Raw genomic sequence first — 23,287 nt, forward strand, 5'->3', positions numbered from 1 at the left:
GAAAGGTGGTGCTTATATTATTTGTAGTTGTGAGGGGAAATCACATGGCCTCATTGGTTATGGAATTTATCTAACTATTGGTTAGAGTGCCCTCTTTAGACCCAGTTGTTGCTGTAACCCATCTTTTTCATTTGTCTAAACTCGCCTCTCTCTCTCTCTCTCTCTCTCTCTGGTTAGATTTAGAAGATTGAGACTCATCTTTGGAAAATTTTAGCCCAGACAACATGGGTTACTGTGGATATTTATCTTTCATCTAGGAGTTGCAATCTATTACTGTGGAATCCGAGCTTTTTAATAAGCTCTCTTTGTCTTACCCTAAAAAGATTAGTTTATACATTCATGAGATGCTTGAGATTAAAATTTTCCTATTATTTATAAGCCTATCCTTTGTAGATACTTTAAATTTTCCTATTGTTTATAAGCCTATCCTTTGTAGATACTTTTCCATGTCCTATAATGGTAACAGGTGCTAACATGGAGGGACAATGGACCTGTTACCATTATAGGACAATGGAGTGGGTAAATACGCAAGAGGGTTATTGAACCACCCTCAACTAAAGTGTATATATATATTGATTTGAAAAAGGAAAAAAAAAAAACTTCTTTGAAATCTTTAGTGGTGTTTTCTCGCAAAAGTGAGATAAATTTATGGCAAGTGAAAATTTTTTTTTGGGAGGAAATGTTAATCCGGATTCTGTATAGCTACTGCACGAGTTGAATATTACTTAATCGAGTAGAAGGGCCAACCTGAGAGGGAAAACAAATAAGACAGGAGAGTAAGAGTTTTATGGTTACATCTTATTTGGGAAATATTTCTCATCCATTGGTAACACGATTTGAAAATGGAGACTTTCTAGGTGATTATTTAAAAACTTGATTACCGATGAGGGACCTTTGGTCTTCAAGATCGAAACAACTTTATCGATTTTCTGCATCTATAGAGTAACGAGTTTTTTCACAATATGAACGGCGTTTGTGATGATTCTAAGACACAGGGAGCTGATCCAGAGTCTCATCCTCAAGGAGAGAGAGAGCGAGAGAGAGAGAGAGAGAGAGATTGGTTTTGGTTGTAAGGTGAATGGTAGTAAACCTTACTTCGAAACTAGTATTTGGCGGAAAACGATACCCCTCCTTCCCTCTAGGGTATCGTTAGGATAAGTCAACGGGACCTTTCGACACACGTGTTGACAAGACAAGGATTAATTGCACGATCAAATGGTCATAACAACTTAACAAGGATGTCGTAACTCACAACACGTGGACAACCCAATTGCATAAACGACAAAATTTCCCTATTTCTTCCCTTGGTTTTGATTTTACGCTTTCGAGTTTTCACTGTGAAGTGTGAAGTCCTGAGTCCTGAGCCCCGACGCCCCCGTAGTTGGATTGGGGAATAAAAAAGACACGGAGCCAGGAGGAGCGTTCCTTCCATCCTTCAAGCCTCTGTGTGTGTGTGTGAGAGAGAGAGAGAGAGAGAGAGAGAGAGAGAGAGAGACAATGTTTTATGTATCAGTCGCACTTAATTACATCGACAGTGCATATGATATGATGAGTAGTGAGTGAGAAGAGGTGCCCTTCAAAACCAATATTTTGGGTGAGCAAGTACCGAGGCAACAAAACTTTTGAGCTTGACATGTTATGGGACCTCGCCATTGCCCATTTTCACATGGCTTTGTTGGTGTCCAATGGGGCAATGGACGCCTGATAAGATAAAACACCATTTTTTTTTTTTTTTTGTTGTAAGCGCCTGATAATATAAACACGAGAGACAGAGAGAGAGCGCGTGTTTTGTTGACCTTTGAGGTATAGAAAATTGAGAATTTGTAGCTAGGTTAAAATTTCTCCCCATGGGGTGAAAGGAAACTTCGTCACTGAATGTCATAATGAATTTTTTTTTTTTGGTAGATTTTTTTTTTCATCCATCCAAGGATCATTAGGGTATATTCTTTTTTATACATGAAGTCGATAATACTCTTATGCTATTTCTAGTACCCTCTCGATAAAATTCAAATGCCTTGACTGTGCCTAAAAGAAAACCACCTTCTTTTCATATATGAGTGAAGGAATTACCTTCTTCATTGTTCCAAGTGTTCCCTATGAACTTGAGAATCCATGAGGCTGTGTTGGTTTGTAGTAGGGGTTCTAGTGGAGTAGGAATGGAAGAATGCCAAAATTGTAAAACTTTTCTTAGAAATATCTTTTTTTTTTTTTTTTTTTCAATGCAAAAGTACCAAAATTAGATTGTTTTTTGCAGAGAGATGGAGAAATTGGGTTTTCAATATTTTTTTTTTTTCCTTTTTATTGCTCCCTTCCCACTCTTCTAAATCATTGCCAAATCGATAGGACTTCGTGGAAAAGATGAAAGAAACTTGGTGATTATCTCCAACAGTCCATATTTGCAAACCCATGATCTCCCTCAGCATTCTTCCTTTCTCAGATCTCCCTCAGCTCCCGCAAGGGTAATGGTGAAGAATTGAAAAAAGCACCTCTTCATTCCCCTCCCTCTCTTTGGAACATTATGTCCACCCAATCGAACGATGTCGCTGCTGCCCAAGTTACAGTTAAGCCGTGCTGCAACTAAAGAAGTGGAATAATTCACTTCCACTCTAACTGCGAGTTTAGGAACTTAACCCTAAAATGATGTAGCAAAGAATGGGAAGACAAGAGCAAACAATTACCCAATGCACACAGATTTACGTGATTCGACCATATTGCTTACATCTATTGTGAAATGAAATCCTTTTTAACTATCAATAGAGAATAGGATTCCAATGCTCGTCTTCATCCCTCACTACAAATATATAGCAAAACCCTATTAATCAGCCCACTTTTTTCATAAATGGAATTCAAGGCATCGATACCTCCAATGGTGAGCACGGATTGCAGTTACTTGGCTGATTTTTTTCTCTCAATTGGATGGTATACTAGAATGATTTTCTTTTACTATTCTTTTCCTACTGTCCCACCCCCACTATACATGAGAGCCACTTCTTTAACTTCCTTAACATGAGTAAGTAAGAAATCATCTTTGTTGGTGAGGGAAAACTTGGTATTTGTACTCCTTGTAATAAAATAGCAAATTATCTTTTTTAAATAAAGGGGAAAAGAGAGAGGAGTCCGTGCGTGCGTGGTGACAGGAGCATTTGCTGTTTCCATCCTTATGGGGTTGGGCTTTTTGGTTCTCCTTCTCGGGATGGGGTTGTGTAGGGTCAGAGGGAAGAGGCGCTGTTTCGCCCGCCACTCTTTCATCCCTGTACTCGCTCTCGTTGTTGAAACTTGGAACCTTAAAAAAGGAAAATCTGGTAGAAATTGTAGTACAGTTGCTTACAACACAGAACTGTGAGTATAAAATTGCTTGGTCCTGCCTCGATGACCTAACCGACCCCTATGAGAAGTGGGTTTTGATTCTCTCTCTCTCTCTCTCTAGTCGAAGTTGAACCATTCTACTCACCTTATGGTGTAGCTTGTAAATGCTTAAGTCGTCGTTCTTCCAAAATTTGATGGCTATGAACTATACTGCTACATGCCTGCATAGAGAAAGAAGACACAAGTGGGTTTGTTTAATTGTTTTGATTTGGTAAATTGTTAGTGGTTTTTTTTTTTTTGGTAAAATTAGTAGTTGATGTTAGTATATAGTGTTGTTGGTGCATTTTTTTTCTCGGTAGAAAGTGAATCTATTGAGAAAAACGTATCACACTCAAATTGTCTAGAAACACAGACGTTGACAAACAAGGATCGAAAATAGGTCAAACAGTCCTATCCGTAACGGACTGGGCCCTCCTAACAAAGGGGATAATGTTGTTATATATAGGACCCACTCTGATAATTTAATAAAATTAATGATGGTTTAACCTTTTTTTTCTTTTTGGTAGAATGATGGTTTAACCAATGTGCACAGTTTACCAGGAAAATATATAGGAACTTGTAGCTAGCCTATGAATGCGAACATTTGCAGATCCCCTTGTCAATGGGATTTGCAGCACAGGTGTACCTAAGGGTTGCTCGTCACACAATCCATCCTTCTCTATCACATTACTACTCCTGCTTCCTTATGTTGGTTAAATATCTATCTCTAGAGAGAAAATCTTCCTTATTTAGTGATTATATTACGTTTGGTGTGTTACAAGGAGAAAATGCAATCTGAAGTTGGGGGACTCAAATTTGAGCAGATTCTATCAGACATTAATAGATAATGTCGAGAGAAAATTCGAGCACCAAACTTGATGTGAAGAATTGCTACCCATGCAGTATTTGGGGTCTGTGTGCCACAAGAGCACTGAGGGTCTTTCTGCAGGATTTATGGGTCTAGAGAAACTTGATTTTAGTTCATAAGATTATGGTTGGAAACACTTATTATTCATGTATAAAGGGTTTGCTTTTTTTTTTTTTGATGTACAAAATGGCCTAAGCGTTGAACCTTTGACCACATAACAGAAATTATTATAGCCCACTCTTAATATTTTTAGATATGAAAAAGTCCATAACTAAGGCTCTCTTTGGTTTGATTTCTATTTGTATTTATTTGATTTATTTCTATTTTTATAAGTGTTTGGTATAATTTATAGCACTTATTTCTATTTATGATAAATTAGAATAAATCACAAATCACAAATTACTCTCAAGCTATTTGTGATCTGTGACAACAAATCATTTATGTTGATTTTTATTATCTTAAATGAGTGCGTGTGTTAAACTACTCAAAATCAATGGTAAATATGTAATTTTTGTATGTTTTATACTTTTTCGATAAAAAACTCCAAATCCTATCATCTCTCTCGCTCAAAGCTCAAAGCTGAATGTGAAAATTGAAACATATTTTCTCATTATATAATCTATTTTATAAATAGTAACCAAACGAATACTATTTGTGGTCCATAATTTATTTTCATAAATAATTTCTAAAAAATAGTTAATAGATACAAACAGAAATCATACCAAAGAGAGCCTAAGTTGGCCGATGCCACACCAGGAAATATCTATTTTTAAGGAAAATGTGTTCTTACAAGTTGTTGAAGAAACTCTTTACATAAAACTCTATTTTTTATGATATCGACGAGATTATTTGACAGTGAAAAGATAGTAAACACCCTTTAGATAGGTCAGATGTCAAATTTGATGGTTCATTTTTAGCATATAACTTAAATGTTGATCTCTCAATCTTCCCCTCACTTTATTTATTTATTTATTTTACTTCAATTATACCTACCTTCTCTTCAAATACTCCTATGTTTTCACACTATTTTGACAACATAGTAACAATAGACGGAGAAATTAGATCAGCATAGAATTTAGTACATAACTAGATGATGACATAGAGAACAAGAGAACAAGAGAACAAGAAAGCAAGAGAACAAGAGTACAAGAGCGGAATATTTAGGCACAAACCTTGTTATACTTGAGAATCATAGCGCGCGGGTGTACAGAACCTGCACTCAGTGACTTGGATGTTTACTGAGTTGGGCATTAGTCAACTTGTTGAGATATTCAAGTGCGGACTGAATAGTCCTAAAATATGAGGGATGGGCTTATCAGTACTTTTCTCTAATATTTTTATTTGAGACCATATTGACATGTTGTGATGTATATGCCAATATTTATCAGCCAAGATTATGCTTAAGGTAGCTCTCTTTCCTCAAATTACCCCTTTGTATAAATCAATTTCTTTTCAACAAAAAAAAAATGTTTGAGTACATATAAAGCAATTTCTTTTCAAGAATTTTTTTTTTTTTTTTTTTTTTTTTAGTACGTCAATGTTTAGATAGATGTAAGACATAGTAAGATATTTTATTTTTTGTGGTATGTCAAGCTTAATTAATTCATATATAGTACAAGAGCTGTATGATTAAGATATGGGCGAGGTGCATATATTACAATTTGAAGGGCAATACTTAATCCTGTGTGTGGGCAAGAACATGTCACAATATTTTACCAAAAAAGCTTGCTTGCGCCTGCTTCTAAAAATGAGAATATATCATATATATATATATATATATATAAAAGATCCACATAATTTCTCACGAAATTTACCATAATATTCCTCTATTTTGAAACCGACATGGAATTGAATCAATATGGAATCATGAATAGTCTTTTGAATAGGTTTTTGAAGAGAAGTGGGTAATCTGTTTGAAACTATTCTCAAACAAATGGTGTGTTCTAAAGAACTATTGACATCTTTTCCTAACATAATCACCTACCACTCCCCTTCGTTAAAGAACAATATACACCATTGTAGGGGAGAGATATCAGTTAATGGAGTTCATTAAAGTATTACCATGGTTAAGATTGTGTTTGGTATGAATTCTCAGAATATATTCTAAATTTAGAACACATTATGAAAAAAAAAAAAGTAAAAAAATTAAAAATTAAAAATAAAAATATTTTCTAAACCCAAAATCCATTTTAAAAATACATACAAAAAACACAGCATAAAATACCAAACTCTTTTTTACTGAAGAATGAAGGGATAGATAAGGAGATGAGTTGATGAGGAATGAATGCCAAGCCATATTAATAAATAGTGTGTGCCTAAGGAATATGGGGAAGTGACGTCTGTCTCCAAGTCATAAGTCCGTGACTATAAGATAAAATATATTAAGATGGCTGCCGGTTAGTAAGGGACATTTCCACGAGAAGTACATCTGGCATTTTCTTATCCTTGCCCATACCTTCTCCCATTAAAATTAGTATCTACATTCCTATACCTCTCTGTGCATGGTTTTGGACTGTGGGCTTGGAAGCTAGCAAAGATAAACAAGTGGGCAGTCATCTTCTCAACTATTCAACTCTTTTCAGAGAGAAGGTTTTTCTGTTTTCTTATATTCTACATCTTCTATTATGTGGGTACAGAAAATATATAAAAAAGGATAACCCCACAATCTCACAGTTAATGGTGGCACAAAGTATCAATTAATTGAACATTTGAACTAGGTGATCAACCTACGTGATTTGTTTATTTCCTTATTTCATATATGTGTTTACATTTTAATAGCATTTGATTATGACTAATCTACCCCAGGAGGAACCTTGAGCTAGGTGATCAACAGCGGCTACTGTTGAGATTCTAGAAGATAGGGTTATAGTCCTACATAGGTTTGTCCAAATCCTTACAAGTGACTTCAAATACTCGAAGAGATTTTTCGAAAAAGTTAGACCTATTGGGATACAATGTCTTGTATTCCGTCACATGGATTCAGTAAAGTGTATAGTGTATCTATATAATATTGCTATTAATGGTAATCAGTTTATTCTCTGAAATCTGAGAGAGATATGAAGACGAGTGATTGTAACCTAATTCCCCATTGATAGTGAAGCAAATTTCATCTCATTGTGGATGTAAGTAATTTTGTCAAACCACATAAATATGTTTTAGGTTTATGTTTCTACAGAACCCTCTAACAGCTAGTAGTCATTTTTCAATTCTGGGTAGGTTGAAAATATAAAAGCACATGTGAAGAGCAAAATAGGGAGACATTTTGTGATTTGTCGGTCATTATTTTGTGGACAAGCTCACTGGGATGGTAAACACTTTCGAACTCCGATAGGATATATATTCTCATAAGTCTGAGATTGATGAGCAACCTGGTCCGGTATAAAGATGCTTCAAATTTAAGCCAATGCTCATGAAATTAAATTAACATCAAATGAGAAATAAGATATATAATATTATTGTCGTTGTTACTGTACTAATTAAATAAGATAATAGGTGGAATGGGAAATGAGCATAGTAGTTGAAAATTGGTGGGGGAGAGAGAGAAAGAGGTGAAAGGCTGTGCTTGGGAACTTGAACCAGTAGCAACTACTTGCCTGGCCGTGGAATTCCCTAAAGCTCTTTTCTCTATTTAATACTCCTAATGCTTTCATTGGTTTACAGTATCTGAGTTTGTATAATCTGATTCTTTTTGCAGGACCACCACCGTTTCCATTCGTTGCCACTCCCACCATCTATCTATCCATCTCTGTAGGTGTTTTGAAGAGCTCTAAAATCCCTCAACCAGCCCAAAACGATGAAGGTAAATACACAAAATTAAGATGTGTAGAGAGAGAAACTCTGATTAAATTTGGTAAGTTAATGAGTGTAGTTTGATTTGGTTGTTTGTAGATCTTCAATTGGATGCAAAGTAAGCTTAGTGGGAGACAGGGGAGCAATAAACCAAGTGGGCTTTCAGTTAATCGTAAGTGTTCTCTCAATCTTTTAGAGCTTTGTTCATGGTTAAGGTAGTGTTTAATAAGTTTCTATGCATAGTGATTCAATGGACTTCTACATTTTCCTCCTCCCCCTTACAACCTAGACAAATTATGTCCTTGAGAGATTTGTGTTTCAATTACTTAAAGCTTCTGTTATAAAAATTTGGAGTTCAAGTTCTATGATTTTTTCAGTTTCTTTTGAAGAACTGAAATGCTGATTAGGGTCAGTTGTTGATTAAATAGATATTCCATTCTCTCTCTCTCTCTCTCTCTCTCTCTCTCTCTCTCTCTACTGGTCTACCTTTTAGCCTTTTAGAACCAGAGAAAGGATGGAGAGGGGGGGGGGGTTGCTTTAGTAAACTGGTGATAAATCTCATAACAGAGGCCATGAAAGTGGGAAAAATATATATATATTTATATATATATATATATATATATATATTTCAGCCATCACATATAAAATATAAATCATACCAAAGGTTCTTAGATTTGTGTCACAGAAAGTCAGAATGTCTTAACACCTCCACCCCCAACCCTTAAACCACCCGAAAAAACGGAAAGGTTTTGAAGAACTTAAAATGGTGCACTAATTGTTTTTGTTACTGTGTAACAGTCCTATATACTATAACATAATAAAGCACCACTGTCATATTTCATACTCCATTTTGAATCAGGGCCGTTCAATACTGTGATCATGAGATCCCAAGAGACTTTGAATGGTTAAATTCAATTAATCAAACAATGTGGTCAAACTCAATTAATCTAACATTTCTTTTCCATGAAAAGATTAAAAAAAGGATCAAGAAGCTTCAAAAGGAGGAGCGGAAAATATGGGTTACCTTTTCCTGGAAGCCTCCTTTCACATCTTCCGGGGCACACGTTGCAGTATACAATTCCTGACCATCCCATTTTTATGGCCTTCTCCATTACTCCGGCTCAGTTTCCCACGAGTTAAGAACATTTAATGCATCATACCCATTGAAAGTGGGATCCTATATAAAAGAGTGGATCTAGCCTCCTCTCCATTACCATCCATCTAACCTAATGGTCTGTGCCTTTAGGTTACTGATCTTACGCAGCTTGGATGGTTCAATCCCCATAAGCCAATGGATTAAGGTGCTGATACTCATCGGCTGAATCAGTGATTATTGATCTGATAATATCAGTTTGGTCCACTTTTGAATGAATTACTGATGCATTCAATATGATACCGATACTTCAAACCATGAATTACAGGTTTTTAGCCCAGACCATGACCGATACCATCAACCATGAAGATATCGTTATTGGGGTACCGATGAGATCGATACCCAGATAATCCATGCCAAAAACCACTAAGACCCATCTTGCTTCAGTCTCAAATGAACCCGGTTGAACCAGTCCCAATGAGGAGTTTTTTTTTTTTGCGGCGGGGGGGGGGGGGGGGGGGGGTGGGGGTGGAGGGGTGAGGGGACAATACAGTGAGGTTGATTGATTACTTAGGAAACAGCTTTTGATCTAATTTATGAAGTAGCTGTTGATCCTTTCTTATGTTCTTCTTCTCAGATCAAATTGGTCGGCAAGAAGCTCGAAAGGAAGAATTCAGCGACTGGCCACATGGGTTGCTGGCAATTGGGACATTTGGAAATAACAATCTAAAAGAAGAATCATCACAAAGTACTGATAATTATGCTCAAGATCATGATGAGGAGGATCCATCTTCCTCACTTGAACTACTGGAAGAACATTTCACTCCTGAAGAAGTTGGGAAATTACAGAAAGAGTTAACTAAGCTATTATCACGTAAACCAGCTGTGTCCAATAATAATGAATCTGAATCAACAACAGGAGAAAGTAGTAGTAATAATCTCCTCCCATTAGACAAATTCCTAAACTGCCCATCCAGCTTGGAGGTTGATAGAACATATTGCACTCAGTTCTGTGATGATTTAGATGATGATGGTGATAAAGATAATCACCATTATAATCTTCCACCTACTACCTCCACTGTGATCTTGAGTAAAGGCAAAGATGTCTGCTTTGATAGTAAAGATCACCATTACAATGCAAACAACGCAATCAAGAAAAGATCTGTAACTTTTCTTCTTAAGAAGATGTTTGCTTGTACAAGTGGCTTTGCACCAGCTCCCAGTTTAAGAGATCCACTTCCAGAATCAAGAATGGAGAAGGTATGTTTGTATATCCATATATAGTTAGTATATTATTGGTGGTTCTTGAAATAAGAAGATTAATCCTTTCCTTTCCTTGGTTGCAGCTTTTGAGGGCAATCCTTCATAAGAAGATATACCAACAAAGTTCCACTCCAGCTGCATCCATGAAGAAATACCTGGAGAACAGATATAAGGCGGCAAAGGACCGGAAGGAAGACAATGATGACTTGCCCGAGAAACCAAAAGATGGCAGTAAATGGGTCAATACGGATTCTGAATGTAAGTTGTTATTACTATGTGTTAAAGCTTCTATCTTAAAACCAATTGGTTCAAAGTGAGGAGACTTCTTGTGGCTCTTATTACCCCAATACTATGAAACCATGGTATATATAAGGAGGGTTTTGCAAAAACATTAGTTGAGAATAAAAGGATTGATGGGACAAATTTTTTTGATGCAGATATTGTTCTGGAGATATAAAGCTTCCTCCATTTTGGCTTAGTGTATGATGAAAAAGATTGCTTGGTAATGCCAGTCAATCCTTTGTTTACTCAGTTAATTATATTACTGGAGAGACAACATTTAATTAATAAATATGTTAAATGACTTTGCAGATATCAATATTATGTCATGATCAATCAAATTTTAAAATAGTTAGCATCAGATCGATCCAGCAATTGAGTACAGGCGTACATGAGGTGGGTGTTTAAGTTCAAACCATGAATAAAGATATCTACAAAGAATTCAGGTGGTGAAGCTAAAGCCAGAAGCAATGCAAAGTATGATCCCAAGATATCAAAGAATTCATGTTGTGTAAAGGTGTTTGTGGAATTTTCCTTGGCAAGCATGCCATCCATTGCTTCACTATTGCATGTGATGTGTGTATCAAAATATGACAAAATCTTATTTGATTCTGTTTAAGGATTTTTTTTTTTTTAAACAAATCTTGGCTAATGCTAATCACTCTTTCCCATTTCACCTTGCCATCCATATATATGATTGGAAGACGACTTTTAATTTGTTCAGTTGGTTGGTGCCTTACCAATAGAGTGCATGCCTCAAGAGGTTATGGCGGGTTCGTCTCCTATTTTCACCTTGTGCTATAAGGCACCTCCTCTCTTTCTCTCTTGTAATTTCATTTAAAGAAAGTATATTAGGCAGTTACATATGATATAGACCAATATATTGTGTAAAGGCTTAATTGAAGAATTCATGTTGTGTTATATACTCAATGGTTGTGCTTCTATCAAACGGCTACAGTGTTGATCGCCCCTTCTAACTAAAACTGTATATATAGCTTACCCCACCCCCCCCCACCCCAAAAAAAAAAAAAAATGTATAGGATAAGCCATCATCCAGATTCGCATTTAAGTTGACAATAATTTTTCTGAATCCTTTTTGTGTTTTTGTAATCTAATAAAAAATCTGACAAACTGTTGATTGAAAGAGTTGAATTCAAACCCATTAAGCATTTGCACATCCATATTAATTGAATTGTACACAATATGATTACCAATACATTGCCAATTTGTCTTCTATTTTTTTTTTGGATAAGTTTTCTTGAGGTCACAGTGAATGGGTATCAGCTCATCATGGCCCATCGGAAGCATATAATAGGAAGAGTTATGGGGTCACATACTGACATGTTCGGTGAAAAAAAGCTTCATCCTTTTCTTTTATAGTGCACAATTGAAAGATAAGGAAAAACTTTTAATTGATAACACTTTTTTTTGGTAAAGTAATTGATAACACTAAAGAAACAAGAAAGATAAGGAGAAGGATTGCATTGATATACCCAGAAATTAAATATAGAGTATTAAAAGTTGGTGATTGATTGTTGAAAATATTTTAAATTAAAAAAATAGTTAATATAAGAAATATTTTGCGAAAAGTAACTGAGCTATGATCAATTAGTTAAAATAAATCATCTTGTGAAGCCTTGGAGTGCCAATTATAATTAGGTCCCCTTTGTCAATAAGTCAGCCACATTTTTTGCCTTCTTTTGCACATAGCTAGACACAATTAGCATCACTGGAGAGTAGTTACCCTCTACATATGTGGAGGGATCTAGATTTCTTGTTTATGTGGTAAATTTCAATTTAAAATAAATCACACAATTCAATTATGGTCAATATTTGAATAGATAAAAAAAATATCCAACACATGAGAGATCATTTGAGTAAGTTTAGAGACGAGATTTGACAAATTGCTATCAGTATGACCCCTATTTATTTAACATCATAAGTGATAAATCATCTTTCTATAATTTAATTGTTTAAAATACAAAAGAAAATTTTCATTGATAAAGGAGCAGAACATACACTTTATGTTTTAGAATATATAGGAATCATTGTGACACAATATCGAACGTGAAAACATCTTTCTTTACTCTAGATTAAGCCAATATAGAGAAAAAAAATTTCGAATACATAGGAACCGTTGCAACCTTTGATGAAGCAGAGAGAAGGCCTATCAATACTAAGAATACATGATAGGTCATATGGTTAAAGTGAACCATGAAATTTGACATATGGAGGTAAGAGTCCCCAACTACTAGGATTAATTGGCTCAAATTATAATCCTCCACATGGCAAAAATTAGAGGTTTTTCATATAGCATTCCTTTCTCTATAAAATCATAGACACAATAAAATTTCTGCCTTATATCTTTCCTATTCTCACAAAATGAAATGAACATAAATTGTTGGAATATTTTTTTCAATCCAAAGTATTAAGATTCGAATACACAAGTCTGCTTCATAATAAAAGTGGTGGAATTCATTTCATTGTAACTTATTTTCTTAAGGAATTTTCTAACTTTTCAAATAAAAATAAAGAAAGTTGTATAATTTAGGGCACATTTTGTTGTCACAAAAATGGGTTAGCAAGAAGCTATAACCTTTTTTTGATTGCCTTTATCTTATTATCAAATTTTATTTAATATAAAAATTAAATAGTTTCAAAATAATTTGAAAATGACTTATTATTATATTATTATTATTATTTAAAAAAAAACATATTTTTTGAGTAGGCATGTGAAATGTTAAGATTTACTTTCATTGAAGAAAAAAAAAAAAAAATTTCATACTCAAAGGGGAAAAAAGTAAGAATTTCCCTATAAACTTTTATTTTTTACCCTTTTTCTTGTTTCTATCATAATTGTATCAACTATACATGACCAAAGATAACAATGTGGTTCGCCTTAAACCAAATTCGAGATGACTATTATTTTTTAAACCACTTTCTTTTCTTAAGATCAAATTTTTTTTCAACCATAATAACAAGATCTCACCAACTATTTCAATTAAAGAAAAATATTTTAGACTTTCAACAATAAGGGATGCGTTAATAATAATACTCATTGTTTCATGAGTCCAATCATAAATCATATAATATTAAATCATCATAGATGAAAAGATTCTCTTCACCCTTCAGTGGTTGATTAAAAATTTATAAACACTTATTTAAAAAAAAAATCTGATTATTAAACTATTTTTTATGTCCACTTAATATCTAGATGACACGTGGAAAGTAATGAGGATCTTGCAACTGCACTTATTCCCCCTTGGATATATTGGCCTGCTTTTTACCCCGAGCTGTCACAAAGGTAATGGAGAGAAAGTGCAATTGGTGCAGGTTACACCATTGTTTCAATAATTGGATCTACTTTTTAAAATTTAAGTAAGATTAGATCGGGGATTAACATTTGTCCTGGTAGGCTCTTTTTGGATTGCATATGGATAATGACCCGATCCATCAGTTATTCTTCGTATCTAATAAATACCCTCCTTCTGGAGAAAGGCTTTTTACTCTCTCTCTCTCTCTCTCTCAAATCTGAATCGATGAGGAGAAGGAGCGAAATGGGATATCAGTGCGAAAAGGAAGTTGCAGGCGCTGATCGAAAGCTCCAAACCTAGACCATAATTCTGATCTTTCACATCCCTATTCTCGTTCTCTCTTTTGTTCGTTCCTTGTCTACTCTTGTTCTGTCTCTCTTTCTCTATGTAATTTAGACCTACTTACTTCTCTTTTCGATTCTTTGGGGGCTACTGGTTTCAATTGTTTAGACCTTGAAATTCTTCATTCCGATGGTTAACTACTTTGTTTTTGCTTCTACGGTCCTTAACTGAACAAGTTTAGTGTTTTTGTTAATTTAATATCTAATAACATATCTGAAATTAGGGTTGAGTTTTGTTATATATTTGTGCTTTAATGAGGATTTCGTTGTGTGGGAGTTGGTGAGTCAGTGGAGAATCGAGCTGCCAATGCCACTGGTTACGGTTTTGAAGAGTTTCTCGGGGAGTTTTGGGATACCGAAAAAGTTTGACCCCAATGTCTTGGGCAGGCCCGGAAGATATCTTTCTCTCCACATCTCTTGCGAGCTACCTTGACAGTAAGCTCTCTCTGTCTCTCAGTAATCTTACTTGTGACTTCTGGGCTATCTATGTTGCATCTTGTTTTGTGCCGGAGCTCTTGTGAATTGTTTACCCTGTGGATTTTTTCAGAAATATGATGGGGTTATCACTGGGGCAGTCATGCAATTGGGGGTTACTTTTTACTTTGGATTTTTTCTGAAATATGCTGGGGTAGTCACTTGAACAGTCATGCAATTGGGGTTACTCTGTCCTTTAATTTCAGGGTTTCTTTCTGAAATATGCCGGGGGTAGTCAATTGGACAGTCATGCAATTGGGGGTTACTTTGTACTTTATTAGAGAATCAAGTTGTGCGAATTTCTTATTTCTGGAGTTCATTGAACTTACCCTTTATTTTCTGTGTTTTAACAAATGAAATTATTTTGGGGCGATGAATGTGTGAAAACCCAAAAAGCACAGTTTTTGAGAAAAAGGTTGATGATTTTCTTCATTACCATGAAGCTTGGGGAAGAAACATTTTCATTCACTCATTTTATCGTGGGTTTTCATGTACTCATTTCATCATGGGTTTTACTAGCTTGACACCAACCAGCTGATCGTCCTTTTCGAATGGTGCACACTTGGGACCCTGAGCATGGAAACCATTCAGTAAGGGCAACAAAAATAGAGATTATTTATCGCATTTGATTCGATTGTGATATCAGTCACTGTGAGATTGGCTTTTTCATTTTATCAGTGTTAAACTGGAACAGTTGAACCTATACCATATGGTTGATTTGGAGGGTATTGGTTATTGAAGTAACATGTGTGTAGCTCGCTCACTTGTTTTCTTATTGAGAAATTTATGGAACTGGTGCATGTGTTATATGGGATGGCTGGGGTTCGACATGTGAAACTGATGTCATTAACAGACTGGTAGTACTTTCTACTCCTCTCCCTTGCCAGAAGTATAGTTGGTGACCAATCTAATTCATCTGTGTTTTCTAATGTTTAAAAATTTTACCAATGAGAAAAGTCCCAAAAAATTTCATATCAAATTTACACTGTCTGCTCATTTATTTATTTCACAGAGAAACTTCTTGTTTTGCTGCGAGATGGTCGAAAACTGTTGGGGACACTTCGCTCTTTCGATCAATTTGGTATCATTCCATTAGCTCATTTATTTCCTGAAATTTCATGCACCTCTTCTTCCTCATTAATTGACTTTTCAATCTCATTCATTGTATACAGCCAATGCTGTTCTTGAAGGTGCTTGTGAACGGGTGATTGTTGGTGATCTTTATTGTGACATTCCCTTAGGTCTCTATGTAATTCGTGGGGAGAATGTTGTCTTAATTGGTGAGCTGGTATGAGAAATCTAGTTACTATTTTATTTATTGTTGCAGGAACTAGCCCTTGCATGTTATCCTAAATTTTTTTTTTTTTTTTTTTTTCCTGTTGTTTGGACAGGACCTTGAGAGGGAAGAGCTTCCCCCACATATGACTCGTGTGTCAGCTGCAGAAATAAGAAGGGTAAGGGTTTCTATGGCAGCTTCTCTTTCTCCCACTCTTTTTGTTGGGTATAGTTGCCTTGTTGATGAAGTAAATAAATAAATATTTACTTATCAAAAAAAAAAAAAAAAAAATCTGAATGAAGTTTGTTGGAGGAACAAATCCATTTACTGGTATAAGATTCAAGACCTGTTTGTGTTATGATGCAAATGTGTCGACACAATGGTTAAGCATAGATCCACCACTTTTACTGTGTATGAAAGAAGAGAAATTGGTATACAAGAAAGAAGATTCAGGTTTCTCTTGAAAGTCGGTCCTTTCTTAATTGGATCATTGGATTTGATGAGGTTGATACTCGGTCCTCGGATTGTTCTAAGTTTCAGTTAGAACAGATGAGTGATGGAACTCGTAGCTTATCATGTATCGGAGCTACTCCCAAATCAGCTCTAATATCATCCCTTACCTTATCCTTATTAGTTTTGCCACACATCCATTGCAACATCCTCATCTCCACCACACTGAGTTTATCTACGTGATGCTTCTCAACTGCTCAACATTCTGCTATTCTGAATTGACCATTTTAGGTCCCTCAAATGGTTAACATTATTGTAGTGTAGGCAAAATTTATGCAATTATAGCTTTTGCCAGAACTGCGGGGGAATATATTTTTTTCATGCTTGCGGAAGGGACTAGATCAGCAAGGGGACATGTGCTGGGAGAAGATGGAGGGGGTCGGGTTACTAGAATTTGGTAGGGAGTAGAGACAAATAGCTGCAGGATAGTTATAATGGATGGTGGCAATAATTTTCCTCATCATAAAGGGAAACATTTGGTGGGTAGCGCAGATAAGGAAAAGCGAATGGATGAGATAGTGAACAAAAGATAATCATATACGGATGCTGGTGCTTTGCTGGCAGAGTCAGTGGAAGGCAAACCCTGACCTGGGATCAAAAGCAGTCTTACTATCTAACTTCCCCCTTTCTCTAAGTTATTTGCAAGTTTGTCTTCATTTTTGGCATGGATTCTCAGTCGGCATTAGTGTGACTTGATGAGATAAAAAAATGGAAAAACAACCAAAATTCATGCCCTAAATTCTTGGGATGGACTGAGATTTTAGGAACAACTAAGAAACTCAAAGTGGACAGTCTTTAAGAAATGCAGCAAATGCTATTCTAGGGTGTTTTTTTGCAAGGGAGAGGGGAAAGCTTTTGTGCTTTTCTCTTGCCATTCATCTTCTTGAGGAATGAGATCTGAGGTTCTGGATAATCTGTTGTGGCATTTACCACCTTTCAGAGATCTGAGGTGTATAGGCAACTGTCTTTAATCAAAGATTTCACATACGTGAGTATTAGTTGATTGTTCCAAGCCATGCTTTAGGTTTTTCTCATTTAAGGAATTCTGTTTTTGTCAAATTAAAACAATTTCCTTGTTTGTCTTGGCAGTTGAAGTTTATATATGGCATATTTTGTGACTATATGATGGTATCCTGTGATATATTTCCTGCCCACCAAAGCCTTTACTATCAGAAGTTCTATCTTTACTACCTAAAAAAAGGAGTTCTCTCTTTTACCCAAAAAAAAAAAATTTGTTCTATCTAAAACCACTAATTTTGGTGTTGGAAATTATATTCAGAAAATTAGTAGACCCTATCTTGGTAATTTGAGTTGGAAATACATTATTATTGTTATTATATACTCTTTGTTTATCGCATAACCCACATATAAGGATGTCTCTAGCAGTTGGCCCATAACATTGAAGAGGCTCTGATGAGCTCTCCTTATGGGTTGGATGTATCGAATAGCCAAGTGCTTCGTAGTTGCCTTCTTTTTTATTCATGGTCAGGAACTTGGCCAACTAATTTAAAGATGTGGTTGCCATTCAGAATTTTCTGCAAAGCTGCTGCATGTCCATTACAGTGCCTTATTTTTGTCATGGGAAACTTTGGTGTCATATATGGGATGAGTGTGGGTTTTGACCATCCATTTGATCTTTGCTTTTGCAAATATTTATGGCTATCTATAACTAGTGTATACTGTTGCCACATATCTGCAGGCACAGAAAGCGGAAAGGGATGCTACAGATCTTAAAGGCTCCATGAGAAAGAGGATGGAGTTCCTTGATTTGGATTGACAATATATCCATGCAACATTTGGTCCTCAATTTTTGTCCAGTGACTAAATGCCATGTCTGCAAATATTATCGCAGTTGGGTGCTTCCAGAGAAGATCGATCATCAGGGAAGAGGGTTTTTTACCCCCTTCCTCCTACCTGTTGTTCCAACCCTCATGAATTTGGATGAATGGAATGTTGTCCTCCCCTCTGGTTTTTGACAATTCTGAAGAGTGAATTTAACATGTGGATGGATGTATCAAGTTGTTATAGTATTTAAAAACAAAGGTGATGGCTTGCTTCATGTGGTGGTAGTTGACGAGAAGGTTGATGGGAGAGAAGGTACCTTGCGATATCTGATTGGAATGTAAGATTACAAATTGGTTTTTGGGGTGAGGGGAGATACAAGTATTACAACTTGGTTTTGGGGTGAGGAATATAATATTGGTTTATGGTGAAATTGTTTACCCTTAAGAACATTTTTCACAATCGCTGTATGTGGGCACCCTTGGCTTCCTCACTAATGTCAAATTGTAGAGGAAAGTGGTGGGCTTTGCAGAGCATTTCAGACCTTGGAAAGGACCTTTTATGAATTATGATATTTCCATTCCACTGTAACATGAAACTCTTTACGAGTAAGGACTATCTGTTGACGTGCAGCAGGTTAAATAATTCTCTGGATAGCATGTGCCATGATATGCAGTGTGAACTGTGTTAGATTAAGGTCAGTGCCATGGATCTCCATATGCAGAAACTTATGTTGTACAGCCATTGTTTCCACTTTGTAGTACTATACTTCTATGGTGGTAGTCTAGTACCACTACTATATGCTGGTTATACGTATGTACTTAAAATCTTCCAGCTCTGCTTCAGTGCTTCCCTGGTAATTGACAGCCTAGAGTCCAGACTCCAGACCCCGCAGATCCAAAGGTTCTCGACTTCAATTCTGTGTTAAACCAAAAAAAAAAAAAATTCTCTCTCTCTCAGTTGAGCACTTGAGCTTGTATGTTCTCTCAATTGTCTCTTGCGCTTTACCTCAGTGGCAATTGAGTATGATGTAGAGTTTCATCAGCAAAGGCAATACTATTGTTCCCAATCAGAACGAGTGTGTATCATTTGGAATTGGAGATTGTATACACATTTCTCTTGATCAATATCCATTTTGTTTTCCATACCTTCCCCCCGGTACTTTATCTGGCATTTAAGCTGTAATGGTTGGATCTATGCTTTTTCATGGGGATGGACAATGTGCCCAAAATCAAGTGTGACTTCTTAATTTGTAGCAAGAAACCATTGTTACTATTGCCCACAGCCTAGCTACGATTGCTTGTAAATGCAGGAGAACATGTATGTGTTAAGATGGGTAATTGTTAGATTCAAGGATACAGAGGTACGAGCTTATAGAACAGTGCATGATAAAAATTCCCCATTCATTCTTCATATTATGGAGGTGAATGAGAATCAGATTTTCTCCCCTGAAAATTTCGGATTTTGAGATCATTCTGCCATTAGTGGATGCACCTCATGTGGCAGTTTGGTTGACATGTCTTAAGTATGAAAATCTGTAATACTTGTGCAAAATAAAGCAAATAGTCCAATACAGTGGTGGCCATGTGATTAAGATTATGATACTGTCCATCCAGTAGGAGAACCATATCCATCCCCAATGCGAATAGGCATTGGTGAAAGTCCTCTGTGACAAACAATAGCCATTGGAGGGTGGTTTTGTTTGTGGCCATGTCTTGGTTGGAAGAGAGAAAGGAAGTGAGTTCATAAAATGTTTTTCGAACAGAACTCAAGCATTCAATCCAGATTTCATTACTGCTGCCTGCACATTGATCAGTTGGGAAAGGTCAGGTACGCGATCAGAGACTCCAGTTTTGGAAAACTTGCAATCAGCTCATTGCGTTTTGCCAACTGAAAATCTTCAAACTGGAAAGCTGGAGAGCAGGTGCACCCAACGAGGGAGAAGTGGTTCTCCGCATCCCTTTGTGGAGCCATAACTAATGAGTTACCATCTGGTGAAATTTCAACATCCCTAGTTGGATATGAACCAAACCACACATTTGGAGGTACAGTGTATTGGGGTCGCTGGCCCACTCCTAGGTCAAGCCCCAGGGTGGTCATCTTGATGTGGCCATCGTCGCTCAACTCCAGTACCTGATAGAATGGTCATACATATTTAGAAGGGGGAAGCAAAGTGAGGTTCATATCAAGCAAGCTGACAACAATCTTCCTACATACAATATTTTGTGCTTCCTACATACAATATTTTGTGCTTCATCTCTTCCTATAGTTGATGTATTGCAAATCGAAGTTATAACAGAAAAGCATTATATTGGCAACAAATGTAAAAAAAATAATAATAATAATAATCAATTGCCGAATGACATAAGTATATTTGTTATGGTCATGTCCAAATTTGTTGAAGGAGACACAAAGATGGAATTTTCTTTGCTGCATCACAAATTTGTTCATTGTGCTCAGTACATAGGAAATCACTCAATCCATCTTTTAGTTCAGCTAATTACAATGGATCTCTCATCCAAATGGAGCCCATTTTTTTTTCAAATCTCTCTTACCAACAATGAATGTAGCCATAGAATATGAATGGATTCTTGCAGTGCTTCAGTGTCTTTGCCTTTGGTCAAGCACTAACCTCTGGAGAAATCATATCGGTGGTAAATACAAGTATAAGAGAGGATAGGAACATAGGGTTTCTTTATTTGCATATGACTATTCAACAGATTATGGAAATTTCAGTCATAAGGACGGCTCACTGTGAATCAGGAAATATCACAAGATAACATCATTCAGGAGAGGGCGGAAATTGTTGGAACATTGCTTTTATCACCACAGCTGGAGACTTCTCGTTACTTATCCAATGTTTCATGAGACCTCCTATAGAAATATGGGCCTACTAAGCTTTGAAAATTGTTGTTTGTAAATGTACTGTCAGATCTCAATACTCAATTACTGAGTGATTCACGCAGAGCAGCTCATGGCTGTTACCTTTAGTCTAAAAACACTAGGATACAGAGAACTACAGAGTTTGGTACTCAAGGTGTACTCCTCTTCTGCCAGAGGGTGGTTGATCTCTTGGGTTATGCCTCATATGAGGCCCTTGGAGAGATCATTATATTTTTATCCCACTCAGTCGCTTATTTTGGATCATCTTTTACCATTCTTTGCTTGCTTCTTTCATGAATTTTATACAATGGATTGATTTTGTTCATCAATAAATGAAAAGAAGAAAGTAGGAAACTATATGTGAATAGATTTACAATTTCATATACCAATTTCCTGGAAATAAAAGAGATCATCTATACCCGCTACCAGATGGCTACTCCAACAACCTTCACAATCTTATATAAACTATAACTTCGGAATTGAGGAACTAGATATAGCACCAAAAAATATCATCATCCATATTGGTTGATTGATCTCCTGATCCCATCCATGAATAACTAAATTAGATCGTCGAGTCATCTACTTGAACAGTGGGTGAAGATCACTAATTCATTAAAAAGGAAGTGAAGAGAAGTTCGTCCATACCGTGAGAGGTTCTCCCATGTAAAAATGCCAGGTTTCTGCAGATGGAATACGATGGAGGCGTGAGGCACTCCCTGATGGCAGCAAGAAGTAAATGCTTGTGCTGACGGGGCGATCAACCTTGACTGCAATTAATTCCAAGATCAGAATCGATCAAGCCAATTTTCAAGTTCCAGGTATTGAGATTTAGGGGTGGTAATGAAATTGGAAAACATTCAACGCCCAGATGAGTATTATACCACATAAATGCTAAATTTAAGAAAAAATCAAGGAGAAAAATCATTTAATAGACAAATCGATGATTCACGATTGAGAATTTGGGTCTTAATGAAGAGTTTCTCTCCTACTTACATTCGGGTGGAAGTTGCGACTTGAGGAGAGTAATTGAGGAATCTCTGAAGGTTTCAGAGTAGAAACCTCCTTCCGGGTGAGGCTGCAGATTCAATAGCGCCGCAATCTCAGAAGCCTTCTTGTCTGGATTCATTTTAGCTCCGCAGTGCTCACCTCTGAAACGACAAACCAATCTTTCAATTGTTTCTCTCACACTTTCACTTTGACTTCACGGCTTCACCTGTTTCTTCTGCTGCTCTATCAAGACTCTATAGTTTCCAAATCCTTCAAGAAGGGGTAAGTAGTAGTGGTAATCACAGAAATACAGTGGGAAAAAGGAGCTCTCCCTCTCATTTTTTAATATTAGTTTTGGGGCAAGAGATTGCTGTCTGGACGTACAGTCTCTACATCAAAATGGGTGGTCAATAAAGAGGTGTAATAGGGTATCAACAGTAATGAGATTTCACATGTTCTTAGTCCCTGCTGTTTAGTCACCCCCACGCGAACACGGAACGAGACAACTTTCTTTTTCTCATTTATTATTTTTGCAAGAGAAGACTCTCCTCCAATAAAGAGATTATAAGTCTACCTCTCATTTTTTTTATATTAGTTTATAAGATTTACTAGAGCTCTGGTGACAAGTGGTCTAAGACTCCATCCAAAAGATATCAATACTTATCTCAAGTGCATAGGTTGTTGATTTGTACCAATTTCTTTGTTTCCCAAGTGCGATCATGACCCCTGTTGACTCCTTCATAGATCTGTGGTCGACCTTTAAACTTATGATTTGATATGGGACAGCCAGATCCATCATGTGTCTCAAGTGTCCAGACTTGGAGCATAGATGACTCTCAGGCCATTTGAATCGATTCAGTATTTAGTTATCATGAATTCAGAATTTGATTAAATCTTGATCTGATGGAGTGATTACCATAAATATTCCAAGAAAATTTTACTATCTATCTATCCATGTTGATGTAAATGGATAGACCAAATCCAAATTCAAATTCGCATTCATATCTGTTTAGGGGCATCTGTATCCGATCAAAGGGTATCTAAATTTAAATCTGAATTATCAGAAAAATAATTATCTAATCC

The 23,287-nt window shown here is 36.2% G+C and overlaps 3 protein-coding genes across 3 annotated transcripts; 2 read left to right on the forward strand and 1 right to left on the reverse strand.

Annotated features, from left to right (window-relative positions):
* The first annotated feature begins 7,768 nt into the window (after positions 1-7,768).
* Positions 7,769-10,815, forward strand: LOC122083577 (protein DEEPER ROOTING 1-like). Its single transcript, XM_042651435.1, has 5 exons — positions 7,769-8,012; positions 8,102-8,174; positions 9,733-10,355; positions 10,442-10,616; positions 10,796-10,815. The coding sequence occupies exons 1-5, from the start codon at positions 8,007-8,009 to the stop codon at positions 10,813-10,815; spliced, it is 897 nt and encodes a 298-aa protein (XP_042507369.1). The 5' UTR covers positions 7,769-8,006.
* A 3,326-nt stretch (positions 10,816-14,141) lies between these two features.
* LOC122084145 (sm-like protein LSM1B) lies at positions 14,142-19,479 on the forward strand. The gene is made up of 5 exons (XM_042652224.1): positions 14,142-14,727; positions 15,779-15,847; positions 15,939-16,054; positions 16,158-16,220; positions 18,252-19,479. Exons 1-5 carry the CDS (start codon positions 14,667-14,669, stop codon positions 18,327-18,329), a joined length of 387 nt encoding a protein of 128 aa, XP_042508158.1. The 5' UTR covers positions 14,142-14,666; the 3' UTR covers positions 18,330-19,479.
* Positions 19,480-19,855: 376 nt separating this feature from the next.
* LOC122084144 lies at positions 19,856-22,600 on the reverse strand. Its single transcript, XM_042652223.1, has 3 exons — positions 22,211-22,600; positions 21,863-21,984; positions 19,856-20,467 (listed from the first exon to the last, which is right to left on the reverse strand). The coding sequence occupies exons 1-3, from the start codon at positions 22,341-22,343 to the stop codon at positions 20,147-20,149; spliced, it is 576 nt and encodes a 191-aa protein (XP_042508157.1). The 5' UTR covers positions 22,344-22,600; the 3' UTR covers positions 19,856-20,146.
* Between the last annotated feature and the right edge of the window lie 687 nt (positions 22,601-23,287).

This window comes from Macadamia integrifolia, chromosome 7 (assembly GCF_013358625.1).
Source record: "Macadamia integrifolia cultivar HAES 741 chromosome 7, SCU_Mint_v3, whole genome shotgun sequence".
Lineage (NCBI taxonomy): Eukaryota > Viridiplantae > Streptophyta > Magnoliopsida > Proteales > Proteaceae > Macadamia > Macadamia integrifolia.